Below are 17,873 nucleotides of genomic sequence, written 5' to 3' on the forward strand. Positions count from 1 at the left end.
CCAAAACTTCCGGTGAATTTACTAAATTACTCATGATAAACGTTGACAAAATACATAACAATTATTTTAAGAATTATAGATACAGAACTCCTTTATGCAATCGCTATGTCAGATTTTAAAATAGCTTTTCGGCGAAAGCACATTTTGCAATATTCTGAGTACATAGCTCAGCCATCACGGCTAGCTAATTTGACACCCGCTAAGTTCGAGGCAACCTAAACTCAGAATTTCTATTAGAAAAATTGGATTACCTTTGCTGTTCTTCGTCAGAATGCACTCCCAGGACTGCTACTTCCACAACAAATGTTGTTTTTGTTCCAAATAATCCATAGTTATGTGCAAATACCCCCGTTTTGTTCCTGCGTTCAGGTCACTATCCAAAGGGTAACGCGCGAGCGCATTTCGAGACAAAACATTTCAAAATGTTCCATTACCGTACTTAGAAGCATGTCAAACACTGTTTAAAATCAATTTTTATGGTATTTTTCTAGTAAAATAGTGATAATATTCCAACCGGACAATACTGTATTCATTCAAAGAGGAAAATAAAAAATGGCGAGGTCTCGTGAATGCGCATTTCCATTCCCTTTGTCCTCAGGCAGACCACTGACAAACTGAGTTACTATACTTTTCCCAGAGACAGGAGACGCCCCAATCCACTTTCTGGCGGCTTTAGAGAGCCAATCGAAGCCTTAGAAAGTGCAACATAACCCCACGGATACTGTAGTTTCGATAGACAAGCAAAAGGAGAACTACAGAATCGCAGACAGGCCACTTCCTACTTGGAATCTTCTCAGGTTTTTGCCTGCCATATGAGTTATGTTATACTCACAGACACCATTCAAACAGTTTTAGAAACTTTAGAGTGTTTTCTATCCAAATCTACTAATAATATGCATATTCTCGTTAACAGTTGTCATTTTGCGAATCAATACTGGAGGCTATTGGTAAAATATAATTGAATGAGGTTATTAATAGCTAACCCGTTACTCTTCTCTTAATACATGTTATAATTTCTCCTGGGCAAGAAGAGCGAAATAGTAGCTAGCTCGATATATACACTATTATATATTTCTCAGCTAACGTTAACTGTAGCGCAATAAATCCGATTCTGCACAATAGCCGAGTAACTAGCTAGTTCAGCTAGCTAATCATTCAGAACCACACATCTGAGAGAACAGGACATAAGTTATTTGTTTACTTGAAGAGCTAGAAATCGCTACAACATGGATGAGCACGGACGAACAGCGTTTGTATGAATTAATGTACTCTACAGTACTGTATTGTTACACCTCAAAAGAGCTAGAACCAGGTGTTGGAACCAAAATAATTTTACAATCGTTTTGAAAAGAACCATTACCAAGCGGACATTGGAATTCGTTTCTGAGTGACATTGAGGACAAAGCAATGTTCCCCCAGCTCGCGGGCCGAATTTGGCACATGGGTGGTTTTATTTGGCCCCCAAAGTTTTCTGAGGCAATTTAAAATATCGATTTTTTATTATTGCACATAAAAGACTGGAAAAACACCAGGAAATCATCTCCAAGTGATTTTTATTTAAGAATCTATTAATGTATTACCATGCATAATAGACACCTGATCGTACACAAATGTAAACATTCAAATAATTATTTTATTCCAACATATTTGTTCTGCAGTCTACAAATTATTTGCAATTACATTCCGGCCCCCGAACCATCCCCTCAAGAAAAAATTGGCACGCAGCTGAATCTAGTTGATGATCCCTGGGATAAAGGGAATAGATGACTCCCCTTTTCTCTGTATGTTTTTGTTCTCTTCACCAGGATAGTGAGTCCAGGCACCAAAAGAAAAGTACTATTCGGTGAAACACTTCAGTTTTCGCTGTGCTATGGTTTTGGTTCGTTAACTTCGTCCATTTATTTTTCTAAGCTGTGCTCGCATTCAATACATGGTGCATTTCTTTATATTTTTTTCTATGACGGGGTAGGCATGCTCGACATGGCCTTCCAGGATGCAATCAAAGGCACTAGATCTAAGTAGTCTTAGTCCTTACACAATGCCAGTATTTGCCCAGAGACTGCTACGGGTTTGGTCAATGATGTCGTCCATTTCTATAAGATGACGACGTACTTGGTTTTGGTGGCTTTTAGTCTTGTGGCATGCCTACTTTGCATTTTCCAGTTTTTTTTTGTGATTTTGAGGGCTTCTTTTCCAGGAGCTGTATTCTCTTATTAAAGTAACATCTGTATGAGATTAACTTTGTGATATTTTTGTTTCAATGTGTGTGCAATGAATCACTGTGGGTGTATTACTATTATTATACAGGATGATGGTCTCCTTCTGCATGACACCTGTGCTACATGCTGCTTCCTTTGACACCTGAGCTTGCTGTATGCTCGTGAGGATGACTCCTTCTGTCACCCGATGTCACGCCCTGACCTGAGAGAGACGGTTTATTTCTCTATTTTGTTAGGTCAGGGTGTGGGGTGGGCATTCTATGTTTTTGTATTTCTTTGTTTTGGGCCGAGTATGGTTCCTAATCAGAGGCAGCTGTCTATCGTTGTCTTTGATTAGGAATCATACTTAGACAGCCTGTTCCCCACCTGTGTTTGTGGGTTATTATTATTTCTGTGTGTGTACGGCACAGTTGCGCTGCGTTTCTTGCTGCTTACCTGTTTGTTGTTTTGGTTCAGTTTCCTTCAATAAAGATGTGGAATTACCGGCATGCTGCGCCTTGGCTCATATATGACAGGGAATTTGAAGATTGCACTCGTGACACCCGAGCCTCCTCCTGTATGCTTGTGAGGAAGCCTCCTGTCACCTGACAGACCCACCTCCTGCAGACCACCTGAACTAAATTCAGCATCTGCTGCTTCATCTGCTGGAGCTGGGTCTACGCTCTCCTTCACTCTCTTGTTCTCACCTAAAACTCCTACATCTGCTTCCCTGTCCTCGCCTTAAAAAATAGACAATTCAAGACTTTAAACCTGTTGATATAAAACAATAACGATGCATCTTTAATTACTATGAACTTTGTGGTTGGCTTACTTATTTTTCTACTACGCCGTGCATCTGTTGCAGATTGAGGGGGTGGATTCATGCAATTTAATCTGGTAGGTACTGCCTCGGAGGACAGTGTCTTCCAGAAAAGTATCATGACTGAAATGTATTTTTATTGACAAAGATGGTCAATAGTCGGAATAAAACACTCTTCAAAGTGCTCCTTGCACACAGCGTAACCCCCTTTCTTCAGGTCCTCAAAGGACTTCTGCAGATTGATGTCCCTACGCCTGATGTTTCTCAGCCACATCTTCCTCCTGAGTAATTACAAAAGTGTGTAAGGTCTACGTCACACTCCTCCTCTTCAATCAAAACTGACACTCCTCTCTGTGAGACACCACCTTAACAACCATTGCCTGATTAGCAACACCCCCAATAACGGAGAACATATTATAGAATAAAGACCCACACTTTATCCTGTCCTATGAAACACTACAAATAAAGACCCACACTTTATCCTGTCCTATGAAACATTAGAATAAAGACCCACACTTTATCCTATCCTATGAAACATTAGAGTAAAGACCCACACTTTATCCTATGAAACATTTTCAGTTGCTGCCCTCGTAAACCTGATAGATGTCTTTTTTGCACCATTATTGATGGGATGCATGCACAAGGTGATCAAATCCTCTACTTTCATAGTTTTGATATGTTCTATATTTTTCACCATGTTAACAGGCATTTAATAAATGTACAACCTTTTGAGTTTCGTCTATTTTCTGAAGATGCATATAATTATAGACTATATTTTGTGGTATTCTTACTTAATCTGATCATAGAGCAACAGAACATACGTAGTTGCCTATACAATGTTTTACAGACATCTGCCATAATTTAAGGTGTACTTAATGGTGTTCTACAACTCGATAAAATACTTTGCAATGACCCAGTGTCACAAATGGCTTCTATTGATTGTGCAGCATACCCTGGGATAGCCTTGGATGTAATATGGCAGGCCACATTGGTCAACTAATGTTAGCTAGCCATGCTGCCTCATGCTATTTGTGTTTAACCCAGCTTTAGATTTGTTTCATTACCGGTAGCTAGCATATTTTATCTAACAGTAAACATTGCTTTGGTGATTGATTCGATGGGTAGTCATGGATACAGCACTCTACTGATTACACAACCAATGACGTGTGCCTCACAATGCAATAATTACTCCAAATGCATCTTTATTATTTATTACATAACTTTCAGCGTCTGTTGGAAATTGGATTTTCCTCCCTTCCATTTTACAGTAAACAAGGTATTTAATGATGACATGTTTCTTATCGTGAAAAAAAGTTGATTCACAGAAGGAGTACTAGTATTGAGGAAAACTTGCAAAGAAATCGATTTCTAGCTATTTAAGGCAAGTAAGTTTTTTTTTTGTGAATTAGCTAGACAGCTAGATATCTACTTGGGACAAGCTAGCTACCGCCAAGAAGAGGATGAAGACCATTTGAGCCTTACGATATGACGTTCATTAGGAAAACGCTCACTATCTAGTGCAATCGTCCTAAACAAAGTAATCTCTATAAACAATTAGGTAAGTCAAGTCTACAAAACTTAGTGCACTCTGTTTGTTATAGATTCTAGTTTTGGAAACAGAAAACTGTATGTAGATCAAATGTTTCATTGATGAGAAAATTAGCAGAATTTCAGCCAAAATCCATCTAGCTCAATCTTCTCCCACTGCCGGCAAACGGACATTCTCTCACTACCATATTTGGTAGTGAGAGGAAACGCCAACCGGATGTCTTACATTTATGCATCCGGTGAAATATCTGTCTCATCTAGCTGTGATTAAGCTTTGGAATAACTAAACAGCGACATGGAATCAGAGAAAGAAGTGCAATCAACAGGTGGGTCTTCTAAAAGACAAACGGTGTCTCAAGTAAATCGATACAACTCATCGAACAAAACGTATTAAGATAAGGTTATCGATAGTTCACTGAAGGTTAACAGTAACAACATCGCTAACGTAAGCTAAATAACGTTAGCTACAGTAGCTAGCTAGTTTGGTTAGCTATGCAGTTTTGCTAACTCTGAGCCGAACGTGACACGTTTCACTTGCCAGTTGCACTTAGCTAGCTAGTTTACTGCTTCAGACCGGGACACTATGAGTCAAATGTTAGAATAACTCGGCTGATACAGAGCAAGATCCGGTTTCAACCATAGCCACACAGGAGATGAGCTGGCTGAATTTGAATGTTGACACTAACGAACGAATGAAAATGATACAGTAACTAACTACTCATTAATCGCGATGCAGAAAGGCAGGCTATGACTCGTTTATACACTGGCTTTATTTTTGAAAAATTCTATAAAGGATTTGAACTTGATTAAAAATGATTATGCACCACCAACTAAAGATTATGTAGCTAAACTGCGTGGTTCACTGACGGTGTAGTTGTAAAGTTTCTAGCCTATAAAAATGTTGCCAGTAGTGTGACCTTAATTGGCATGTCAGTGTAACTAGTCTATCTATTTAGTTAGCAACGAACATCGTTGCCAATATTGTCTATACAGAGGAAGAGCTTTGATATGTAATTACTGATAAACATGCTAAAGCGGAGGTATGGCTTGTTGCTTCAAGCTTCCTTTATCACCATGTAATTGCAGAAACGGGGACTAAAACAGTATTAGCTAAAAAGTCCTTGCTAATGATTTGTGATGTTTGTACTCCCAGGAGAAGATGCCCCTGACCCAGAGGAGGAAGAGAAGAGGCTGGCGGCAGCAGCCCGGGAAGCCAACCATCTAAATGAGTTGAGGCTGGTGCTGTTGGGCTGGAGGTGGCCTGGGAAGAGCCTGACAGGCAACACCATACTGGGCCGTGAGGAGTTCCGCCTGGAGCGGGCGGCTGAATTCTGCGTCAAGCGTCAGACTGAGGTGGAGGGGCGCCAGGTGACGGTAATAGACACGCCGGGCTGGTTCTCGACTCAGTCCACGCCACCAGTCTACCAGCAGGAGATGGTGCGGGGTGCCTCCATGTGCGGGCCCCTGGGCCCCCACGCTTTCTTGCTGGTCATCCCTGTGGGCATGTTTACCGAGGTGGACCGGGCCCGCATCGAGGAGCACCTGGCTCTGTTCGGGGAGTGCGTGTGGAGGCATACCATCGTGGTGTTCACCTGGGCAGATGTCCTGAGGAACATGTCCATCGAGAGGCACATCAAGCGAGAGGGGAAGGATCTGCAGTGGGTGCTGGAAAAGTGCAAAATGCGGTACTTTGTCATCAGCAACTACATATTTGGGGAGCACCCCCAGCTGCGGCAGCTTATGGAGAAGATAGAGAAGGTGGTGGCGGAGGAGGGCATCTATAACCCAGAGGAGGTGGAGGAGAAACCTCTGGGCCAGAATCAGAACCAAACCCAGAACCGGGAGCTTGGGGCAAGGCCCAAAGTGAATTCTGCCGGTGGATTGGCCAAAATGGACATGGACCCGCCCCACAGTGAGTGACAGCTTTACTGACAACTCAGATATAGTCTTGTACCAGGTAACAGCAGTATCATAGGCTAAACCTCACACGGGGTGAAATGTATAATCCTTGCTCTTCTCTGCAAAACTAGTACTTGCATTACTGTTGTATTATTCCACTTAGGGTAACTGTATTTGAATTACTCATGTGGTAGTTATGTACATTGTACCAAGTAGTGTGGAATTAGTCCCACTACTTGGGACTCATCCTCTCCCCTCAACCCCTCCTTACGTTTCTTCCTTCATTTTCCTTCCCTTTTTCTTTGCTAACCATCTCTCCTCTTATCTCATGTCTGCTGCGTGGGAATAGAGAAGAATCCATGATGATTGTCCAGGACAAGGCAATATTCCTCTATAGTAATATCAACACTTCAATGAACAAGTCTTTAACAAGATAGTTTCACATAGACGTGAAGACAATGATAGTTATACCAATGATATTACTAGGGATGCACAATATATCGGTGAACATATTGGAATCGGCTGATATTAGCTAAAAATGCCAACATTGGTATCGGCCCGATGTCTAGTTTAACGCCGATGTTAAAAACCGATGTCAAAGCTACAGTGCGTCCCTATATAACGTAGGTATATGACGTAATAGCTACACGTAAAATTTTGCACTACTTGTTCAACACAGCATTCCTAACCTAGCTCACACAATGTCTGCTGTGTGGATTGAGCAGTCAACAAGTCGAGCAGTCATTTCAAAGAGTAAGAAAATTTCAGCGAGACAACTCAAAGGCGGAATCCATTAAAGCCATGGTAATGGAATTCATTGCCCTTGACAATCAACCATTCTCTGTCATGGGTGATGTTGGCTTTTGCCGACTGGTCGGGCACCGGTACACACTACCAAGTGCGCTATTTTTCAGATGTTGCCCTACCGGAGTTACACAGTAATAGCGTCAATGCTATTAGCTTCACGACATACATACTATGGACGCCGTTTGGGTCTTTGCGTGTCAAAAAAGATACAGTAGCACTGTCAAAGCTGTACAAAAAAGTCTGCAAACAAGCAAATACCGGCCACGAACGATGTGTTTACAATACCGCATTGGTAATAAAGCATCATTTGTTAGACCGCAACTTCTGGGGTAGCTAGCTTTAGCTTGGTACCTAGCTAGCACCAATACAACCAGCCTGAAAACAATGACGAGTAGAAACTGCAGTCATTTTCATTATTCTTAGCAATGGTTTAGGAACCCTTGTGAGTAAGTATTAGCTAGGTTGCCACTTTTTGTTCGCCTATTGAAATTGAACTTCAGTTCATGAAAATAAATAGCTAGTCAGCTACTTAACCCTATTGCCCAAAGCTAACGTTATAAGCAGCCATCTAGCTTCATATGGCTAGTGAGGCTCGACCGGACCGGGTTATGTGTTGTGAAGCTAGCCACAATAATGATTAGGCACAATAGTGGAATTTGCCGTTTGCCTTCAAAATAAAACTGTCATTGACAGTGATGCAAATGAATACAAATAGTAGAATTATGCCATACTTTTATTTTGAAGGCTAACCGCAAAGTCCACTATTGTGGCTAATCCTTATTGAGGCTAGCTTCACATAGATGGGTCCGACCACCATTAATCAAATAAGAACTGTCTTATAAATTAGGGTTATTTTAGATGATGACACCTAGCTATATAGTTAACTTGCTTGCTTATTTGACACTCAAATAGTGTTATTTGATGTGTATCTTTTTTGACATGCAAAGACCCAAACGACGTTCCATAGAAATCCTGTTTGAGAATGAAACGACTGAACAAATGAACAACGAAACAGCACAGCAAGTGAAAGAAATGGGTTTTGATTATGTTTTACTGGTAATGAGGACATATGTAAATGCCAACAAAATTACTTTTTGGTCAGTGTGGTGTGTGTGTGTGTAACCTTTATTTAACTAGGCAAGTTAGTTAAGAACAAATTCTTATTTACAATGACGGCCCGGACGATGCTGGGCCAATTGCGCGCCGTACTAGAATGCTTAAAAGGCCGCTAAAATTTCAAATATCGGTATCGGGTTTTTTTTGCCAAGGAAAATATCGTTATGGGCCAAAAATGGGATATCGGTGCATCACTAGATATTACATATACAGTACCAGTGAAAAGTTTGGACACACCTACTCATTCCAGGGTTTTAATTTATTTTGACTATTTTCTACATTGTAGAATAATAGTGAAGACATCAAAACTACGAAATAACAGATATGGAATCATGTAGTAACCAAAAAAAGTGTTAAGCCACCCTTTGCCTTGACAGCTTTGCACACTCTTGGCATTCTTTCAACCAGCTTTACCTAGAATGCTTTTCCAAGGAGGAGTTCCCACATATGCTGAGCACTTGTTGGCTGCTTTTCCTTCACTCTGCGGTCCAACTCATCTCAAACCATCTCAATTGGGTTGAGGTCAGGTGATTGTGGAGGCCAGGTCATCTGATGTAGAACTTCATCATTCTCCTTAGTCAAATAGCCCTTACATAACCTGGAGGTGTGTTGGGACGTTGTCCTGTCGAAAAACAAATGATAGTCCCACTAAGCGCAAACCAGATGGGATGGCGTATCACTGCAGAATGCTGTGGTAGCCATGCTGGTTAAGTGTGCCTTGAATTCTAAATAAATCACTGACACTGTCACCAGCAAAGCACTCCCACACCATTACACCTCCATGCTTCACGGTGAGAAACACACATGCAGAGATCATCTGTAAACCAACACTGCGTCTCACAAAGACATGGCGGTTGGAATCAAAAATCTCAAATTTGGACTCATCAGACCAAAGGACAGATTTCCACCGGTCTAATGTCCATTGCGTGTGTTGTCCCAAACAAGTCTCTTCTTCTTATTGGTGTCCTTTAGTAGTGGTTTCTTTGCAGCAATTCAACCATGAAGGCCTGATTCACACAGTCTGCTCTGAATAATTGATGTTTACGATGTGTCTGTTACTTGAACTCTGTGAAGCATTTATTTGGTAAGCAATTTCTGAGGCTGGTAACTCTAATGAACTTATCCTCCTTCAGCAGAGGTAACTCTGGTTCTTCCTTTCCTGTGGCGGTTCACATGAGAGCCAGTTTCGTCATAGCGCATGATGGTTTTTGTGACTGCACTTGAAGAAACTTTAAATGTTCTTGAAATTTTGACTGACCGTCGTTAAAGTAATGATTGACTGTCGTTTCTTTTTGCTTATTTGAGCTGTTCTTGCCATATTATGGACTTGGTCTTTTACCAAATAGGGCTATCTTCTGTTTACCACTCCTACCTTGTCACAACACATCTTATTGGCTCAAACGCATTCAGAAGGAAAAAATTACGGAAATAGTAAAAAATTAAGAAAAACCCTTGAATGTGTGTGTCCTAACTTTTGACTGGTACTGTACATCTTAAGTAATCCTTGTCTGTTATGTGTCCATTTTCAGATTCAGTGGATGGACTGACTGGCTGACTGAAGGAGAGCTGGTGAGCCACCACAGTACTGATTTGAGAGCTCTATGTCCATACGTTACCCCAACCTCAGGGCCAGTATTCATACAGCGTCTCAGAGTAGGAATGTTGATCTACAATCAGTTCCCTTTTTAGATCATAATGAATGAGACGGGGGGGGTCTTGATCCTAGATCAGTACTCCTACTCTGAGATGCTTTATGAATACAGGCCCAGATTCTTTTAAACCTTTAAGACTTAATCTCTCTCCCATTAATATACACTGCTCAAAAAAATAAAGGGAACACTAAAATAACACATCCTAGATCTGAATGAATGAAATAATCTTATTAAATACTTTTTTCTTTCCATAGTTGAATGTGCTGACAACAAAATCACACAAAAATAATCAATGGAAATCCAATTTATCAACCCATGGAGGTTTGGATTTGAGTCAAACTCAAAATTAAAGTGGAAAACCATACTACAGGCTGATCCAACTTTGATGTAATGTCCTTAACTTCTTACATCTAGACGTTCTGCCTGCGGAACACCGCTCCAATATCCAATGATAGGGCGTGGCGCGAAATACAAACTCCTCAAATTCGAAAACTTACATTTTTCAAACATATGACTATTTTACACCATTTTAAAGACAAGACTCTCCTTTTTCTAACCACACTGTCCGATTTCAAAAAGGCTTTACAACGAAAGCAAAACATTATATTATGTCAGGAGAGTACCCAGCCAGAAATAATCAGACACCCATTTTTCAAGCTAGCATATAATGTCACAAAAACCAAAACCACAGCTAAATGCAGCACTAACCTTTGATGATCTTCATCAGATGACACTCCTAGGACATTGTTATACAATACATGCATGTTTTGTTCAATCAAGTTCATATTTATATCAAAAACCAGCATTTTATATTAGCATGTGACATTCAGAACTAGCATTCCCACCGAACACTTCCAGTGAATTTACTAAATTACTCACGATAAACGTTCACAAAAAACATAACAATTATTTTAAGAATTATAGATACAGAACTCCTTTATGCAATCGCGGTGTCCGATTTTAAAATAGCTTTTCGGTGAAAGCACATTTTGCAATATTCTGAGTAGATAGCCCGGCCATCACAGGCTAGCTATTTTGACACCCACCAAGTTTGATACTCACCAAACTCAGATTTACTATAAGAAAAAATGGATTACCTTTGCTGTTCTTCGTCAGAATGCACTCCCAGGACATCTACTTCAACAACAAATGTTGGTTTGGTTACATATAATCCATAGTTATATCCAAATAGCGGCGTTTTGTTCGTGCGTTCAAGACACTATCCGAAGGGTAACGAAGGGTGACGCGCCGGCGCGTTTCATGACCAAAAAATTCAAAATATTCCATTACCGTACTTCGAAGCATGTCAAACAATGTTTAAAATCAATTTATAATAATATTCCGACCGGGAGTCGTTGTTTTCGTTCAAAGACTGTAAATGTAAAATGGACTCTTCACGTGCACGCGCGCACCCGTCTCATTGTTCTCAGATCGACCACTATCCAAATGCGCTACTGTTTTTCAGCCATGGACTGCAAAGTCATCATTCAACGTTCTGGCGCCTTCTGAGAGCCTATGGGAGCCTTAGAAAGTGTCACGTTACAGCAGAGATCCTCTGTTTTCAATAAAGAGGGTATAGAAGGCCAAGAAATGGTCAGAGAGGGCACTTCCTGTTTGGAATCTTCTCAGGTTTTGGCCTGCCATATGAGTTCTGTTATACTCACAGACACCATTCAAACAGTTTTAGAAACTTTAGGGTGTTTTCTATCCAAATCAAACAATTATATGCATATTCTAGTTTCTGGGCAGGAGTAATAAACAGATTAAATCGGGTACGTTTTTTATCCGGCCGTGAAAATACTGCCCCCTATCCATAACAGGTTAAAACAAGTCAAAATGAGGCTCAGTAGTGTGTGTGGCCTCCACGTGCCTGTATGACCTCCCTACAACGCCTGGGCATGCTCCTGATGAGGTGGCGGATGGTCTCCTGAGGGATCTCCTCCCAGACCTGGACTAAAGCATCCGCCAACTCCTGGACAGTCTGTGGTGCAACGTGGCGTTGGTGGAAGGAGCGAGACATGATGTCCCAGATGTGCTCAATTGGATTCAGGTCTGGGGAACGGGCGGGCCAGTCCATAGCATCAAAGCCTTCCTCTTGCAGGAACTGCTGACACACTCCAGCCACATAAGGTCTAGCATTGTCTTGCATTAGGAGGAACCCAGGGCCAACCGCACCAGCATATGGTCTCACAAGGGGTCTGAGGATCTCTTCTCGGTACCTAATGACAGTCAGGCTACCTCTGGCGAGCACATGGAGGGCTGTGCGGCCCCCCTAAGAAATGCCACCCCACACCATGACTGACCCACCGCCAAACCGGTCATGCTGGAGGATGTTACAGGCAGCAGAACGTTCTCCACGGCGTCTCCAGACTGTCACGTCTGTCACATGTGCTCAGTGTGAACCTGCTTTCATCTGTGAAGAGCACAGGGCGCCAGTGGCGAATTTGCCAATCTTGGTGTTCTCTGGCAAATGCCAAACGTCCTGCACGGTGTTGGGCTGTAAGCACAACCCCCACCTGTGGACGTCGGGCCCTCATACCATCCTCATGGAGTCTGTTTCTGACCGTTCGAGCAGACACATGCACATTTGTGGCCTGCTGGAGGTCATTTTGCAGGGCTCTGGCAGTGCTCCTCCTGCTCCTCCTTGCACAAAGGCGGAGGTCCTGCTGCTGGGTTGTTGCCCTCCTACGGCCTCCTCCACATCTCCTGATGTACTGGCCTGTCTCCTGGTAGCGCCTCCATGCTCTGGACACTACGCTGACAGACACAGCAAACCTTCTTGCCACAGCTCGCATTGATGTGCCATCCTGGATGAGCTGCACTACCTGAGCCACTTGTGTGGGTTGTAGACTCCGTCTCATGCTACCACTAGAGTGAAAGCACCGCCAGCATTCAAAAGTGACCAAAACATCAGCCAGGAAGCATAGGAACTGAGAAGTGGTCTGGGTTACCACCTGCAGAACCACTCCTTATTGGGGGTGTCTTGCTAATTGCCTATAATTTCCACCTGTTGTCTATTCCATTTGCACAACAGCATGTGACATTTATTGTCAATCAGTGTTGCTTCCTAAGTGGACAGTTTGATTTCACAGAAGTGTGATTGACTTGGAGTTACATTGTGTTGTTTAAGTGTTCCCTTTATTTTTTTGAGCAGTATATATAATAGTTATCTGTAACTGGATGTAGGCTAACATGATTAATGCCCGTTAATGCAGAATTCTGCGTTTTTCACACAGGAGAAAGAAAATAAAAAACATAAATATCTTGCTGCATTTTTTAAACACAGATCTAAAATGCTTCTTGTTATTGCTGCTCGGCATCAGGCTTCTTTTTTTGCTTCAGTTGCAATTCTACACTCCAATGAGAATTCACGAACGGGCATTCTATCAGAAGACCGCACTCTGACTGATGTGTAGCTACTTTTCTTCAGTACAGTTATTGGTGTAGCCTACTTTTCTCTGATCAAATGTAAGATTAACTTCAAGCAAAACCTAAGAAAATGATGTGGCTGCTAGCCAAATAGCGTTTCACTTCTGTTGTCATCTGATGAAAATGAAGCTATTTTCTGATTAATGAGTAGATTTCTGAACTCTAACGAGATCCCTGATGATGCTGTTCTTGCTTTTTGAGACTGTTAGGCCTATGTCAGTTCTGATGCAATGTATATATTTGGGGATTTTATTGTATCCTATTTGCACATGAAGCAAATCACATACAGTACCAGTCAAAAGTTTGGACACACCAACTCATTCTAGGGTTATCCTTTATTTTTACTATTTTCTACATTGTAGAATAATAATGAAGACATCAAAACTAAACTATGAAATAACACATGGAATAATGTAATAACCAAAAAAGTGTTAAACAAATGAAAATATATTTGAGATTCTTCAAAGTAGCCACCCTTTGCCTTGATGACAGCTTTGCACACTCTTGGCATTCTCTCAATGAGGTAGTCACCTGAAATTCATTTCAATTAACAGGTGTTCCTTGTTTAAAGTTAATTTCTGGAATTTCTTTCCTCCTTAATGTGTTTGAGCCAGTCAGTTGTGTTGTGACGGTATACAGAAGATAGCCCTATTTGGTAAAAGACCAAGTCCATATTATGGTAAGAACAGCTCAAATAAGCAAAGAGAAACATCAGTCCATCATTAATTTAAGACATTAAGGTCAGTCAATCTGGAACATTTCAAGAACTTTGAAATGTTTCTTCATGTGCAGTCTCAAAAACGATCAAGCGCTATGATGAAACTGGCTCTCATGAGAACCGCCACAGGAAAGGAAGAACCAGAGCTACCTCTGCTGCAGAGGATAAGTTCATTAGAATAGGATAAGGTTCCCACCGTGAAGCATGGAGGTGTGATGGTGTGGGGATGCTTGCTGGTGACACTGCCGGTGATTTATTTTGAATTCAAGGCACACTTAACCAGCATGGATACCATGCTGCGATATGCCATCCCATCTGGTTCGTGTTTAGTGGGACTATCATTTGTTTTTCAACTGGACAGTGGCCCAAAACACATCTCCAGGCTGTTTAAGTGATAGGAGAGGTTGAAAGAATGCAAGAGTTTGCAAAGCTGTCATCAAGGCATAAGGTGGCTACTTTGAAGAATCTAAAATATTAAGTATATTTTGATTTAACACTTTTTTTGTGGTTACTACATGGTTCCATATGTGTTATTTCATAGTTTTGATGTCTTCACTATTATTCTACGATGTAAAAATAAAGAAAAACCCTGGAATGAGTAGGTGTGTCCAAACTTGACTGTTACTGTACATTTATACAGGATTGAAAAAAACATGACTTTAGAGGTCAATTGTGTACCAATATAGGCCCTGTATGTCTACCCTTTTCTTCATGAAGTGAGGATCATGGGAAAACTACTGTACATGACAAGTCTCAGGCTGGGACAGAGACGAGGAAGTCCCTTAACCAAATGTGTACAGTACACGCTAGATTACACTTATGTTTTTTACATTTTTAATAAATGTTGTTCAGGAAAAAGTTTGTTAAAAGCTACCCCAATTGTGACCAAAAAAGTGTATAGTGTTTTATCAAGCACTTGAAGTGCAGGTACTGTTTTACTCTACTAGTAGATAATATACATATCGTTGTCTGGGTTTTGTATATGGGTGTGAAATGATAAATGTGCATTTTTATTTATCAGGCTCATGTATTTGTATGCATCAAACCCTACCTTCTTCGCAAGGGATTTGCTGCTGAAAATGTGTTTTAAATGCAAATTGGATAATGATAAATCAATAGCACTTTGCATTTTAATATAATAATTTTGTGGCAGCTATATGCTGCTTCCATAACCCTCTGAGTTCGGTCTCTTAATTATTCAGATTAGTAATTTTATGTTTAATTCCTAACTAATCTGTTGCAGTATTGCAATGTGGTCCATGATGATAGTATTGAATAGGTTTCTTGTTTAGAAAATTGCCTATATCTGTGGGTTGGGTTTATTTTAATCCATCCCACATGCCTACAGCTGGCAGCACCCAAATAATCATCAATTCGGAGCACAGCTGCATACGAACCCATCATAATGCCAATCCTCAATTTGGTTTGACATTTGATATTCTTATGGGGCTAGTGAGGGATCATCAGTAAATTACACAATGCACATGGGACAATTATATATATTTTTTTAAGTTAATGGCTTTAAACTTCAATGACTTAACCTCAAACCAAATATAAATTGTAGAAATGCATATACAACTAAAAGATGTGCAACATGAAAATATTGTCCCATTTACATTGTAATATATTGACGGTCCCTAACTATCCCCAGAGGTAGGCTATCCAAAGTCAAACCAATTTTTGCCGCTGTCGCACACCAACCAGCTGAAGCTACAGTAATTGATGAAATAATTTGTCTCTCTTCCCACCTGCAAACACACGAGACACCCACATCAATCCACACCCCGAAACCAACTCAGGTTTGAATTCAGTCGTGGCTGCTAAGCATTTCTTAAATGAACCAAATCTAAATTGAAACCAAATCAAGAAGTGCAGTTGCCCTTTAGTACTGTGAATAATTGTGGCAAAGATGTCTATTATTATGTCCTTTATTGTCATCATTATATTATTATGATATAACTTTACTCTTATAATTGCTTCCTATACTGAGAATCAATACTAGTAGTAGCTACATCCACTAACTAGCATCCAATGATGGGTATAACACTGACTGTTTTCTATGTTGATATTGTATACAAACTATTTTACAAACATTCATATTGGTGATTTGTATTGCTGTTACATAGTATTCTGTGAGTTACACTTTCATGAATGCACATGTGCTGTAAGGATTCTGAGTCAATAAAATAGATTTGTGGTAGGTGTCTTCTCTAGTCAGTGCAACTAAAGTTGTCTTTTGTTTCCATATATAATTAATGTTGTTTTGTTTGTTTATGTGAACACACTGATGTTATATTTTGTCTTGCTGTAGTAGACAAGTCAATTTTTTTAATGTATCTAAATAAAGTTCATATTTTGATGAAATGGAAGATAACTTTTGACCTGCAGTATTTTTGTTATTGTTAGTATCTGAAGCAAAAATGTACCAGCATTGGTCATGAAAAACAGCCACAGGCTCTTTCTCAATTAATCTTTTCTCAATTCCTTGCATGCTCTCTCCTCCTGAGACCTATTTGAAAAGGTCATAGGGAAGAGACCATAGATATTCTCTTCCAATACAGTTAAGGAGGCAAGGAGATAGGATTCGAGGAATCACCGATAACTAATTGAGACAGAGGCACATGCTGATGATGGCAGATTGCGTGTTTCAAGACTGACATCTCCTGGTCAATGTGTTGACTACAAATTTAGGGCCTGCTCGTGATTCAACATTTTCCTCAGTACAATGTTCCAAGTATAGGTTATCCGTTTTCCTTTAGTCTTTTGACTAACCCATGCGTCAATCTAAGTAACATAATAAAAACATCCCCAACAAAATCGCTCCATGATTTCCTTTTTGAAAAAATTCTAAGTTTGTCTAATTTCAGTTGGTGACAGAACACGCACGTATAGTGTAGAGAGTCATTGCACCATCTAAACCACTGTGAAATATATTTTACATAACCAAAAATATTGTATTTTCAGCTGTTTGAGGCTGGTATACAAAACTTTGAGTAAAATGCAAAAACTACACTTAAGAATAGGAAGCATAGAAATAGCGCACAGAACAGATCTTCCGCTTCTTAGATGTGCTTTCAATGAGAATGACAGATGTATAACAACTCGCATGTGAATTTGGTTGGGTTACCCAAAAAGTTTCATATTGCAGCTTTATAGATGCACTATGTATAAATCGCTCCGCCATTTCCTGGTTGCAAAAATGTGAATAGTTCGTAATTTCAGTTTGTGACGAAACAAGCAAGTATAGTGTATAGAATCATTGTACCATTTAAACCGCTGTGAAATATCTTTGCCATATCCAAAAATATTGTATTTTCAACTGTTTAAAGCTGGTGTACGAAACCGAAAGTAAACGACATAAGAACGGGAAGCATAGAAAACACACACACAGAACAGATCTACCGCTTCTTAGACTTGCTTTTTTTTTACACATTGCAGCTTAAATTATAGATGTTTTTTGTTTTTTTTACATGGGCGGCGTGTCAATCCACCGCATGGCCTATGTCAGCCTTCTGCATCTGCGGTGGGAGGTGGCCGAGCTACAGCGGTGTTTGTGAGACCAAGAGGCATCCCGAAATTCAGTCTTCTCAAGAAGTCGTCTGTAGGGTCCGAACAGTTTGCCGTTATTCTAAAATTGATATATATTTTTTTTATCAATCTAAACACAATACCTTATAATGACGTTG

At 40.4% G+C, this 17,873-nt stretch overlaps 1 protein-coding gene across 3 annotated transcripts; it reads left to right on the top strand.

Moving 5' to 3' along the window:
* The first annotated feature begins 4,768 nt into the window (after positions 1 to 4,768).
* LOC106578708 (GTPase IMAP family member 4) lies at positions 4,769 to 13,955 on the top strand. 3 transcript variants are annotated; one of them, XM_014157840.2, is made up of 4 exons: positions 4,769 to 4,892; positions 5,720 to 6,478; positions 9,918 to 9,957; positions 13,364 to 13,955. In XM_014157840.2, the coding sequence occupies exons 1-3, from the start codon at positions 4,862 to 4,864 to the stop codon at positions 9,941 to 9,943; spliced, it is 816 nt and encodes a 271-aa protein (XP_014013315.1). In that variant the 5' UTR covers positions 4,769 to 4,861; the 3' UTR covers positions 9,944 to 9,957; positions 13,364 to 13,955. The 3 variants fall into 3 exon arrangements, with proteins under 3 accessions (XP_014013315.1, XP_014013316.1, XP_014013314.1); XM_014157841.2 differs by having other exon boundaries at positions 13,383 to 13,955; XM_014157839.2 differs by lacking the exon at positions 13,364 to 13,955 and having other exon boundaries at positions 9,918 to 10,233.
* The last annotated feature ends 3,918 nt before the right edge of the window (positions 13,956 to 17,873 follow it).

The sequence above is a fragment of the Salmo salar genome, chromosome ssa19 (genome assembly GCF_905237065.1).
Source record: "Salmo salar chromosome ssa19, Ssal_v3.1, whole genome shotgun sequence".
In the NCBI taxonomy this organism is placed as follows: domain Eukaryota; kingdom Metazoa; phylum Chordata; class Actinopteri; order Salmoniformes; family Salmonidae; genus Salmo; species Salmo salar.